Here is a 13,427-nt window from a genome sequence, read left to right on the forward strand (position 1 = left end):
AACTTAAAGGTGATTTTAAATTAAACAGTTTTTTTTTTTTTTTTTTGAGATGGAGTTTCACTCTGTTGCCCAGGCTGGAGTACATTGGTGCAATCTCAGCTCACTGCAACCTCTGCCTCCCAGGTTCAAGTGATTCTCCTGCCTCAGCTTCCCAAGTAGCTGGGATTACAGGTACACATCACCACACCCAGCTAATTTTTTTTTTTTTGAGACGGAGTCTTGCTCTGTCGCCCAGGCTAGAGTGCAGTGGTGTGATCTCAGCTCACTGCAACCTCCGCCTCCCAAGTTCAAGTGATTCTCCTGTCTCAGCCTCCCGAGTAGCTGGAACTACAGGTGCGTGCTGAGATTTTCCAGCATCACTTCTTTGTATAGGTTCCTCTGCTCAAGGCTCAGTCTCTTCCACTCTGCCTCAGTGAAAAGCACAGCCACATCCTCAAAAGTCACTGGTCCCTAAATCAACCAATAAATTCATATTCATCAAGTCACCATTAAGATTCACAGGGAGAATGGAACTGGTGGTCTTGGAGAATCTAGCTCCATAAGAAATTGATCTAGGCCGGGCACGGTGGCTCACACCTGCAATCCCAGCACTTTGGGAGGCCGAGGTGGGAGGTTATCTTGAGGTCAGGAGCTTGAGACCAGCCTGGCCAACATGGTGAAACCCCGTCTCCACTAAAAATACAAAAATTTCATATTTAAAAAACCATTTTATAGTTTTAACAAACTTCATCAAAATTTTAAAACTCCTGCTCATCAAAAGACATTAAGAAAATGAATAGGCAGGCTCCAGGCTAGAACAAAATATTCACAAAACAAATATATGACAAAAGATGGGCCAGGTATGGTGGCTCATGCCTGTAATCCCAGCACTTCGGGAGGCTGAGGCGGGCGGATCACCTGAGGTCAGGAGTTCGAGACCAGCCTGGCCAACACGATGAAACCAAGTCTCTACTAAAAATACAAAAATTAGCCAGGTGTGGTGTTGCACGCCTGTAATCCCAGCTTCTCAGGAGGCTGAAGCAGGAGATCACTTGAACCCAGGAGACGGAGATTGCAGTGAGCCAAGATCGTATCACTGTACTCCAGCGTGGACAACAGAGGGAGATTCTGTCTCAAAAAAAGAAAAAAAAAAGTTGTTCTCAAAGAAGCAGAGAGTAGGCCAAGTGCAATGGCTCACACATGTAATCCCAGCACTTTGAGAGTCCAAGAGGGGAGGACTGCTTGAGTCCAGGAGTTCGAGACCAGCCTGGGCAACATAGTGAGACCCGTCTCTATTTAATTAAAAAAAAAAAAATAGAAAGTAGAGAGTAAAATAGTAGTTACCAGAGGATGCACGGGGGAGGGGAGAGGAAAGCAGGAGAGAGATTGGTCAATAGATACAGAACTACATTATATAGGATGAATAAGTTCTGGCATTCTATTGCAAAGTAGGAAGCTCAGAGTTAACAATAATAAATTGTATTTTTTTTTTTTTGAAATGGAGTCTTGCTCTGTCACCTGGGCTGGAGTGCAGTGGCTCGATCTCGGCTCACTGCAACCTCCACCTCCCAAGCTCAAGTAATTCTCCTGTCTCAGCCTCCTGAGTAACTGGGATTACAGGCACCCGCCACCATGCCCAGCTAATTTTTGTATTTTTAATAGTGAAGAGTTTTCACCATGTTGGCCAGGCTGGTCTCGAACTACTGACCTCAGGTGATTCGCCCATCTCGGCCTCCCAAAGTGCTGGCATTACAGGCGTGAGCCACCGTTCCCAGCCAGAATTGTATATTTCAAAATAGCTAGAAAAGAGGCTTTTGAATGTTCTCATCACAAAGAAATGATAAATGTTTAAGGTGATGGATATGCTAATTACCCCAATTTGATCATTACACAATGTATTCATGTGTGAAAACATCACATTGTACCCCATAAAAAGGTACAAACATTATATGTCAACCATAAATTGTTTTAAATGTGTCAAAACTTTGAACAGACACATCCAAAAGGAAGCTATGTGAATGCCTAACAAATAGCTGTAGAAGTGCTAAACTAGAAGTGCTGAACCACAAATGGTAAACTCAAAATTTGTGCATTTCACTGTATGTACATTTTACCTCAGAAAAAAATCAGAAACGATATTGAATTCTACTTAATAATATGCATGCTGAAATATTTAGAGGTGAAATGTATTGAGATCTGCAACTTACTCTGAAGCGCATGAAAACGTAAGATGGGCCGGGGCAGTGGCTCATGCCTATAATCCCAGCACTTTGGGAGGCCGAGGCGGGCAGATCACCTAAGGTCAGGAGTTCGAGACCAGCCTGGCTAACATGGTGAAACCCCGTTTTAGTAGAAACCCTGTTTGTACTAAAAATACAAAAATTAGCTGGGCGTGGTGATGCATGCCTATAATCCCAGCTACTCAGGAGGCTGAGGCAGGAGAATCACTTGAACCCAGGAGGTGGAGGTTACAGTGAGCCAAGATCGCGCCATTGCACTCCAGCCTGGGCGACAAGAGCTGTCTTGTCTCTGTCTCAAAAAAAAAAAAAAGGTTGGGGCAGAGAAGGGAATACGGGAAAATAAAGGCAGCTGCTTCCCTGATAATGAAGTAATTTGCTCCCAAGTCACCCTCATCTGTATCAATCAAGCTTGGCCCCTATGGCCTGGAAGCTGCCCCAAAGACTGGTACAAAACCTCCTGAGAAGAATGGTGTGGCTACTATGTCTCCTATACTCTATCCCTTCATGAAGCTACGCGAATTTAATGCAGGGTTAAAGTACATTGCATACCATGAATTTGATTATCAATCCAAACCTAAGACCATTCTTTGTGGCTGTGCATTGTTTTAACAGCTACAGGCTAACACTTAGTCTTTCCCTGTACTATTTTACAGTTTTAGCTGTCTTCATCATAATTATTACCAGTGTCATTATTTCCTGTCTATATGCATCGTTTCCTAAAGAATCTTGGATCTTTGAGAATAAGGACAGTGAATTTAACAACTGTATTTGGCTAGCTCCCAGAATCTCACACAGTCCTGTGCCCAGAAACCAATAAATTAAATTTCTGGTATAGCAAAGATCACAGGGGTTGGGGGAGAGGGATATGCAACATCAGAACAAGGGGGTGAACTCTATGGGGCTCTTCATCCAAAACAAAACCTCATTTCGTAGAGTTGGAAAGTGTGTTCTTTTATCATTGGGTAGTTTTCTAGGAGAAAAAAACAGTCAAGAAGGCATCACAGAAAATTCATGGTTTGAGATCAGAGAAATCTGGATTTCATTCCTGATTCTACCATTTGGCCATCCACGTGTCCCTGTGCATAAATCATGTAATCCCTCTAAGCCAGATGATCTCATCTCTCAAATGGGGATGTCACCACCCATCTCCTACAGCTGTTAATGATTTAAACACAGGACTGAAATATTTATGGATTAAATGGTATGATGCCTTGGATTTTCTTTAATCCAGTGGGAATGGAGATGAAATAAAATTGGCCATGAGTTGATAATTGCTGAAGTGGGATGATGGATACAGAAGAGTTCATTAACTCTTTTTCTACTTTTGCATCTTTGTTTTCTAAAATAAAATGTGAAAAAGAGGTCCAATGTACAAGATCAGACTATTAGATACTATTAAAGTGTTATAATTATTTGTGCAAATGTTGATGTAGGGAACTTTAATAGTGCATTTTAGGATCTTAATAACCCAAGGTTTTTATAAAAAGTTACCATTATATTTTAGAATACTCTGAATTAATATTAAACTTGGTCATATTTTTGTATAAGCACAAAAAATAGAAAGACTAAATGCAAAAACCATTATAATATGCCTAGAACAATGGCTAACACAAGGCATAAACCACTTAAATGTTAATCACTTCCTCCCTTCCCAAGAAAGAGAGATGAGCCCATTCTCTGAGAAATGAGCCAGCATTTCAGAAAAGAGAAAGGTGGGCCCAACTCACCAGATATCTAGGCTTCTCTTCCCAGGGCCAGGCAGAATCCTTGGCAGGCAGAGCTGGGGAAAGAAAGAAGCAGCCTTGAGAAGCCAGCCCTACCAGGCCCATCATGAGGATCCCCAAGAGCCCTCTGAACCTTGGCTGTGGACACCTGAGCCTTCTCAGCTGATCCAGACCCCGAGCTCCTCTCACCTCCTGCCTTATGCTTGAGTCAACTTCTCTATGCTCTGCACCACTTCCCTATAACGTTTTTACAGAAACACTGATCTTAATTAAATGTAGTAAGGTAAACTCTAAGCACTGATCATGTTTCTACCCTAAAAATTAGCAAAACTGTTGAGACAAGGCATCATTTCCCCCATGTGTTATGTGACTCCAGTTACACGTGTTTTTTTTTTTAATTTATGAAAATGGACCGAGCACAGTGGCACACGCCTATAATCCCAGAACTTTGGGAGGCCGAGGCAGGCAGATCACTTGAGGTCAGGAGTTTGAGGCCAGTCTGACCAACATGACAAAGAAACCCCAACTCCACTAAAAATAAAAAAATTAGCCAGGCGTGGTAGTGCACCGCCTATAATCCTAGCTACTCAGGAGGCTGTGGCAGGAGAATCGCTTGAACCCGGGGGCGAAGTTTGCAGTGAGCAGAGATCACGCCACTGCACTCCAGCCTGGGCAACAGCAAAACTCCATCTCGAAAATAGTTTATGAAAATGTTAGGCCGGGCGCGGTGGCTCACGCCTGTAATCCCAGCACTTTGGGAGGCCGAGGCAGGCCGATCACAAGGTCAGGAGATCGAGACCATCCTGGCTAACATGGTGAAACCCCGTCTCTACTGAAAATACAAAAAATTAGCTGGGCATGGTGGCGGGCACCTGTAGTCCCAGCTACTAGGAGGCTGAGGCAGGAGAATGGCATGAACCCAGCTACTCAGGAGGCTGAGGCAGGAGAATGGCATGAACCCGGGGGGCAGACCTTGCAGTGAGCCAAGATCGCACCACTGCACTCCAGCCTGGGCGACAGAGCAAGACTCTGTCTCAAGAAAAAAAAAAGAAAATGTTAAACACAGAAACAGAAATCTGTGATTTAATGAAAATGTATTTTTTAAAAATGTGTCAGGCCGGTTTCAGTGGCTCACGCCTATAATCCTAACAGTTTGGGAGGCTGAGGTGGGAGGATCACTTGAATCCAGGGCTTCAAGACAAGCCTGGGCGACAATGAGACCAACATCTCTAATAATAAAAATAATAATTATTATATTGTTTTAAAAACTTGTAAATGTTATTCCTTATTTTACAAAAGAGCATTAGTAAAAGGAGAAAAAAAGTATTAAAGACCATTACAACAGCATTTCTAAAGCACAGCTTGTCAGACTCTCATTCCTCTTCAAATTATTGTGGAACTGATTGATTGATTGATTGATTGAGATAGGGTCTCACTGTTGCCCAGGCTGGAATGCAGTGGCGCAATCTCTGCTCATTACAACCTCCACCTCCTGGGCTCAAGTGATCCTCCCACCTCAACTTCCCTGGGATTACAGGCATGCACCACCACGCCCAGCTAATTTTTGTATTTTTTGTAGACATGGGGTTTCACCATGCTGGCTAGGCTGGTTTCCTGACCTTAAGTGATCTGCCCACCTTCGCCTCTCAAAGCGCTGGGATTACAGGCATGAGCCACCACGCCTGGCCTATTGTGGAATTTTAACATCTCTGGAGGGAAGCTCAAGCTTTCCCTGCCATATCTTTGTTTTTTTTTTTGAGACGGAGTCTCACTCTGTCACCCAGGCTGGAGGTCAACGGCACGATCTCGGCTCACTGCAACCTCCGCCTCCTGGGTTCAAGCAATTCTCCTGCATCAGCCTCCCGAGTAGTTGGGATTACAGGCGCCTGCCACCATGCCCGGCTAATTTTCGTATTTTTGGTATAGACAGGGTTTCACCATGTTGGCCAGGCTGGTCTCCAACTCCTGACCTCAGGTGATCTGCCCGCCTCGGCCTCCCAAATGCTGGGATTACAGGCGTGAGCCACCGCGCCCAGCCTTCCCTTCCGTATCTTTGCTGAGGGGAAAGAAGAATGTTTTTCTGATCCTTGGGTGTCACTGATTCTGAAAGTTCAGAAAAGGAATTGGGATGTCATATTTCTAACCTGTGACCTGTGCCTTTGTAGAAGGGACAGAGTCTGGGGAAGGGAGTGCCTCTCAGGGCGAGGAGGGTCTTAGCAGCAGTCTGAAGCTTCCTCCTTGACACCCTTTATTCCAGGCATACGTGTTTATAAGATACATAGAAGCTGGCCAGGCTCTGCACGGTGCCTCATGCCTGTAATCCCAGCACTTTGGGTGGCCGAGGTGGGCTGACTGCTTGAGCCCAGAAGTTCGAGATCAACCTGGGCAATGGTGAACCCCGTCTCTACAAAAAATAAAAAAATTAGCCAGGCGTGGTGGTGCACACCTGTAGGCTAGCTACTTGGGAGGCTGAAGTGGCAGGATCATTTGAGCCCCAGAGGCAAAGGTTGCAATGAAGTAAGAGATCACACTATTATACTCCAGCCTCAGTGACAGAGCCGGGGAAACCCTGTCTCCGAAAAGATACATATAAGCTTATAATGGCTGGGCGCAGTGGCTCAAGCCCATAATCCCAGCACTTCGGGAGGCCAAGGTGGGCGGTAAGTAGTTCAAGACCAGCCTGGCCAACATGGTGAAACCCTGTCTCTACTAAAAATGCAAAAATTAGCCAGGTGTGGTGGCGCATGCCTGTAATCCCAGCTACTCGGGAGGCTGAGGCAGGAGAATCACTTGAACCTGGGAGGCAGAGGTTACAGTCGGCCGAGATCGTGCCACTGCACTCCAGCCTGAGCAACAAGAGTAAAAAACTCCATCTCAAAGCAAAAAAGAAAGCTTATAATTAGTCCCATCTATTTTTGAGCTCCCCAAAGAGTAATAGTGCAGTTACTGTGGGGAATTAGGCTAAGGATAGCCTTGTCCTTGGGTTTGCAAGAAAAAAAAAAGGCCCTAAATGTGATAATGACATCATCCCTGCTGAAATCATCACCCCTGGAAAAACACTCTAAACAGACCCCAACAACAACTCTGGCTTTTGTATTAAGTGATGAGAATGTGTCAAGTGATTTAATAAAGACATATATACAATTTCTCCTCTTGCATGCCCTAGAAAACCATCATCCTGGCCCCATAATATGTGCCTACACTATATATCTATCCAGAACTGCACATTTTTGTGTAAATGGAGCAGCATTTTAAAATTAAAAAATATATATAAAATTATAGTCTTGTTTGATAACTGTCTTGGGTAATTTTGCAAGTTACTGTTTTCCTGACTAAACTCAGGAGGAAAACAAAGCAATCTTACTATTTCAAGTTCTAAAGTTTTAGAAGAAAAACTGAGTACCATTATTTGGCCACTCCCAGTGGCTACATCCGAGCAAAACACAAGGCAAGGAGGCAGCGCCTCAGTCTTTTCAGCCAAAAAGACCATCTAAGCCTCGCCCTTCCAGAGGGACAGGTGGTTCTGATCCTACTGAGCAGGTGGGAAAAAAATGAGGGACACAGAGTAACCTCACACAGCTGAACTAAGGGATCCTACCTCCTGAGTCCTGACTCTGCCCTGACTCCTTAGGTGCCTCTCCTCAGCATGAGACCACTCACAGGCAAATCCTTCAGAGAGGCAAATAAGTCCTCCAAGAAGGGAACAGATACTGAATGACAGGCACACTCCAGGACCTCACGAGAAGGTGTCTCCGCCCATGTTGGACACATCTGGGAAGCACTTAGGCAAGTCAAAGAACCTTTCTAGCTCTGTGACCACAAAACATCTTCTTTGACACTCATGACAAGAGGGAAAAGTTATTCTCCTTCTAAAGTTCAACTTAGTGTTACTGTCTTTACTTTCTTTTTTTTTTTTTTGAGATGGACTTTCACTCTTGGTGCCCAGGCTAGAGTACAGTGGTGCGATCTAAGCTCACTGCAACCTCCACCTCCTGCCTCAGCCTTCTGAGTAGCTGGGAGTACAAGCGCGCACCACCAAGCCCAGCTATTTTTGTATTTTTAGTAGAGACAGAGGTTCACTATGTTGGCCAGGCTGGTCTCAAACTCCTGACCTCAGGTGATCTACCCACCTCAGACTCTCAAAGTGCTGTGATTACAAATGTGAGTCACCGCGCCCGGCCCACTGTCTTTACTTTCTTTAGCTTTGCTATCCAATTGAACTGGTCTTGGCACAGTAGGCAGAGACAAAGCCCACCACCCTCAAAGAGTGGATGGAAGGAGGCACAAGGGCTCCCACACAGGACAAACAGCTACATGCTGAACAATGGCTTGGCAAACTACACACAAGCCAAATCCAGCCTGCCACCTGTTGTTATACCACCCAAAGGCTAAGAATAGTCTTTACTTAAGAAAAAAAATTTTTAACACAAAGATGAAGTCTCACTATGTTGCCCAGGCTGGTCTCAAACTTCTGGGCTCAAGTGATCCTAGCCTCAGCCTTCCAAAGTGCTGGGATTACAGGCGTGAGCCACCACGCTGGGCCAGTTTTTACATTTTTAACTGGCTGAAAAAAAAATCAGAAACAGAATATTTCATAATAATGAAAATTATATATGAAATTCAAATTTCTTTTTTTTTTTTTTAGACAGAGTCTCATTCTGTTACCCAAGCTGGAGTGCAGTCATGCGATCTCGGCTCACTGAAACCTCTGCCTCCAAGGTTCATGCAATTCTTGCGCCTCGGCCTCAGAGTAGCTGGGATTACAGGTGTACGGGACCACACCCAGCTTATTTTATTTTATTTTATTTTTAAAGTAGAGATGGGGTGTTGCTATGTTGACCAGGCTGGTCTTGAACTCCTGGGCTCAAGGGATCCTCCTGCTTTGGCCTCCCAAAGTGCTGGGATTACAGGCATGAGCCACTGCACTCAGCCGAAATTCAAATTTCAATGTCTATAAAGAAAGTTTTATTGGAACACGGCAATGCTCATTCGTTTACCTATGGTCTTTGGCTGCTTTCACACAACAGCAGACCACTAGTCGTAACAAAGACCGTGTGTGGCCTACAAAGCCTGAAACATTTACCACCCGGCCCTTAAAAGAAAACTTTTGCAAGACCAGGTGCAGTGGCTCACACCTGTAATCCTAGCACTTTGGGAGACCGAGGCAGGAGGATCCCTTGAGCCTAGGAGTTGGAGACCAGCCTGGGCAACATAGGGAGACCCTGTTTCTAAAAAAACCAAACAGAAAAAAGTTTGCCCAGCCCTGTTCTAGACTGTTCCTGTTGTTACATACAAAGTCATTTGGGGCAGGGCGTGGTAGCTCACACCTGTAATCCAAACACTTTGGGAGGCCAAGGCAGGTGGATCATCTGGGGTCAGGAGTTCAAGACCAGCCTGGCCAACATGATGAAACCCCGTCTCTACTAAAAATACAAAAAAATAGCCGGCCGTGGTGGCGTGTGCCTGTAATTCCAGCCACTTGGGAGGCTGAGGCAGGAGAATCGCTGGAACCTGGGAGGGAGAGGTTGCAGTGAGCGGAGATCGCCCACTGCACTCCAGCCTGGGCTACAGAGCAAGACTCTGTCTCAAAAAAAAAAAAAAAAAAAAAAAAGTCTTTTGGGCCGGGTGAGATGGCTAACACCTGTAATCCCAACATTGTGGGAGGCCAAGGTGGGTGGATTGCTTGAGGCCAGGAGTTCGAGACCAGCCTGGCAAATATGGCGAAATCCCCTCTACTAAAAATACAAAAGCCGGGGTGGTGAGGCGCCGCCTGTAATCCCAGCTACTCCGGAAGCTGAGGCACGAGAATCACTTGAGTCTGGGAAAGCGGAGGCTGCAGTGAGCCTAGATCCCGCCACTGCACTGCGGACCGACTCAAAAAATATAAAAATATAATATACTCCGGGCGCGGTGGCTCACGCCTGTAATCCCAGCACTTTGGGAGGCCGAGGTGGGCGGATCACGAGGTCTGGAGTTCAAAACCAGCCTGGCCAACATGGTGAAATCCCCGTCTCTACTAAAAATACAAAAATTAGCCAGGCGTGGTGGAGGGCGCCTGTAATCCCAGCTGCTCGGGAGGCTGAGGCAGAGAACTGCTTGAACCCGGGAGACGGAGATTGCAGTGAACGGAGATCGCGCCACCGCACTCCAGCCTGGGTGACAGAGCGAGACTCCGTCTCAAAATAAATATGATATAATATAATAATACAAAATGCTGTTCTTCAGTTGCTCTCTACACATCTCAAATGCTCAGCAGCCATTTATGGCCAGTGACTGCCGGAGTGCACAAGTGCAGGAGGCCCGGTGAAGAGTCGTGGAGTGAGCACCGTGGAGACTGTACGGGACACCTAGGGAGGAACCTGGCCCCCCAGGGGAGTAAGAGCCGCTGTAGGGGTAGTCAACGCCTCACACAGCTCGCACCCCAAGCGCATCCCTGGTAGATACGGCCGACGCCTGTCCGGCGCCTGCGGCTGGAGCACCGAATGGGGGAGGCGGTCTCGCGGCCCCGATCCACCTTCCGTAGCCCAGCCCAGGAGCTGCTCCCGCGGGGCCCACATCTGCGCACGCATGCACGAAGCAAACGAGGTAGCAGCACCGTGTGTGAAACGGATTAGAATGCGCACCGCGGGCCACTGGCGGCGCCAGAAGAAAGAAGCAGGACTGGGTGAAGTGCAGTACCGTTCGGCACCGTGCGGCGCGCAGCCTGCCGGGAAGCGTAGTTCTCGAGGCGGAATGCGGTTTGTGCAGGGCGAGAGAAAATGCTGAGGCGCACTTTGACCCTCTAGGTCCCCCTCGGCCGCAATATTTGGGGTTGTGTTTACCACAGGTACCCATAAGCAAAATATAGTGTTGTTTTCCATGGTTGTAAACATTATATAAATACACTTACAACGCCTGCTACTAGCTCTCTTGCGCAGTTCTATAATGACACGTGTTGACCTGTTCATTGTGTGTTCACTGCTGTGTGGTATCTAATGTAGAAATACACCAGGACTCCAATTGGACAGACTCATGCGCATCCATGGAGAGCTTCTCAAGGACAGTCGTTCGCAAACTTTTTGTTGTTAAAATCCTTTTACACTCTCAAAAATTACTGATGACCCCAAAGAGCTTTTGAAACCGCCTTTGCAAAATTATACCTAAGGAAATTATGATGTTATAGGAGTTATTAAGAAATTATTTTAAGCAGATAGAGAAGAAAAGGGGTCCTTGGGAAGTTTTTGTTTCTTTTAAAGCAGCTCCAGAAAGGTTTCTTGTCTAGCAGGAAAGCCTGGGCTCCTAGAGCCGGATGGCAAGCTTTGATATGGAAATGCAGGCTATTAGAAACTGGATGCACCCAAACATGGCGATTCCCGCCGTCCTCTTGTTTGCCCTGACACGTGCCTGGCAACATGGCCACCCCCCACATATTCCCACGTGTGTAGAACTTCATGGAGCCCTACATTTGCATATTAAAAAGCTAGGGTGGGAGGGCCAGGTTTTTGGCTGCCACATAAATCTGATCAAACTAATCCCCTGAGCCCTATGGAAACCAGACACCGCCTCCTCCAGCATCCTAAGATAAGCAGCCACTTTTCCGCACAGGGCGCTTTCTCTTTGTTGGAATCCCCGCTCCCTCTGTCTCTGTATGGAGGAGCTGTTTTCGTCTTCCTTCCTTCTTTCTTGCCTATTAAACTTTTCACTCCTTAAAACCACTCCACGTGTGTCTGTGTTGTTAATCCTATCAGAGACCAAGGACCCTGGTGTTCCTCCAGTCATCGGAGCTTTATCAATGACAGTAAAAGATATCAGACCTAACCCACCTCATCTTCCTTTCAACCTCTAAACTGTCTTTGTCCACTTCTGGGCATAGGCCGAACTAGCCTTGGGAAGGAATTCAGTTTATAGTTTAAATAATAGCCCTTCCCAAGGGCTAAACTGTTCTTGTAAAATGAATGAAAGGCCACCAGCCACCAAATTAGGATGAGAAGGGCTGGAATTCTAAATATTACCAGCCATTATTCCAGAGGCCCTAAGACGCACAACTTCCCCAATTACTCTTTTGAAGCACAACTTCCCCAATTATTCTTTTTTTTTTTAGGGAAAAGGAAGACGGAGTCTCACTCTGTCGCCCATGCTGGAGTGCAGTGGTGCCATCTCGGCTCACTGCCACCTCCCTCTCCTGGGTTCAAGCGATTCTCCTGCCTCAACCTCCCAAGTAGCCGGGATTACAAGCACGCACCACCATACCTGGCTAATATTTTTGGATTCTTTTTTTTTCGGTTGGTTTTTTGGTTTTTTTTGAGCCCAGGATGGAGTGCAATGGTGCGATCGCGGCTCACTGCAACCTCCTCCTCCCGAGTTCAAGCAATTCTCCTGCCTCGGCCTCCCGAGTAACTGGAATTACAGGCATGCGCCATCACGCCCTGCTAATTTTGTATTTTTAGTAAGGACGGGGTTTCTCCATGTTGGTCAGGCTGGTATCGAACTCCTGACCTAGGTGAGCCGCCCACCTTGGCCTCCCAAAGTGGTAGGATTCCAGGCGTGAGCCACCACACCCAGCCCCCAATTACTCTTAAAGATAACATCACTATTGTGAACCTAAGATTGGCCTTTTGAGATGTCTTTTCAGATTTTTGCATTTCTGACAACTGAATGGCCCCACCTGGACCTGCCAACCAGTTTTGTGGCCACCACCTAGGAACTGACTCAGCCTAAGAGAACAGCTTCAACTCCTTATGATTTCATCCCGAGCCAACCAATCAGCACCCCGATTCACTGGCCCCCTTCCCACTAAATTATCCTTAAAAATTTTGATCTCTGAGTTTTTGAGGAGACTGATTTGAGTAATAATAAAACTCTGGTCTTCCGCACAGCCGGCTCTGCATGAATTACTCTTTTTTTTTTTTTTTGAGATGGAGTCTCGCTCTGTCGCCCAGGCTGGAGTGCAGTGGCGCGATCTCAGCTCACTGCAAGCTCCGCTTCCCGGGTTCATGCCATTCTCCTGCCTCAGCCTCACCATTAGCTGGGACTACAGGCGCCCGCCAACACGCCCGGCTAATTTTTTGTATTTTTAGTAGAGACAGGGTCTCACTGTGTTAGCCAGGATGGTCTCGATCTCCTGACCTCGTGATCGGCCTGCCTCGGCCTCCCAAAGTGCTGGGATTACAGGCGTGAGCCACCGCGCCCGGCCGAATTACTCTTTTCCTATTGCAATTTCCCTGTCTTTGATAAACTGGCTTTGTCTAGGCAGCAGGCAAGGTGGACCCATTGGGTGGTTATACTTTTGTTTGTGTGAGCTAAATTCATCACTATTTACCAAACCAGATATTTCAATGCAGAAATTTCATATATGTATATATTCATTTTAAAAACAATAATAAACCCATTACTTGTTAACATATTTTTATGAAAATATGTTTTCCTTTAAAAAATTTAGTAACAAAAGAGGCATTATTTTACAGTTTTGCAAATTTCTTTAATATTCAACTTAATAGAAGAAGCT

At 46.1% G+C, this 13,427-nt stretch overlaps 1 protein-coding gene across 1 annotated transcript in view; it reads right to left on the reverse strand.

The window, feature by feature from the left end:
* Positions 1 to 10,564, reverse strand: part of ZNF589 (zinc finger protein 589) — a 29,898-nt gene extending 19,334 nt beyond the window's left edge. The window contains exons 1-2 of the mRNA XM_054481807.1: positions 10,458 to 10,564; positions 3,947 to 3,999 (exon numbers count right to left, since the gene is read on the reverse strand). Of these exons, the coding sequence (XP_054337782.1) occupies positions 3,947 to 3,999; positions 10,458 to 10,512 (108 nt within the window). The 5' untranslated portion in view covers positions 10,513 to 10,564. The remainder of the gene's footprint in view (positions 1 to 3,946; positions 4,000 to 10,457) is intronic.
* Positions 10,565 to 13,427: the final 2,863 nt, after the last annotated feature.

The sequence above is a fragment of the Pongo pygmaeus genome, chromosome 2, assembly GCF_028885625.2.
Source record: "Pongo pygmaeus isolate AG05252 chromosome 2, NHGRI_mPonPyg2-v2.0_pri, whole genome shotgun sequence".
Lineage (NCBI taxonomy): Eukaryota > Metazoa > Chordata > Mammalia > Primates > Hominidae > Pongo > Pongo pygmaeus.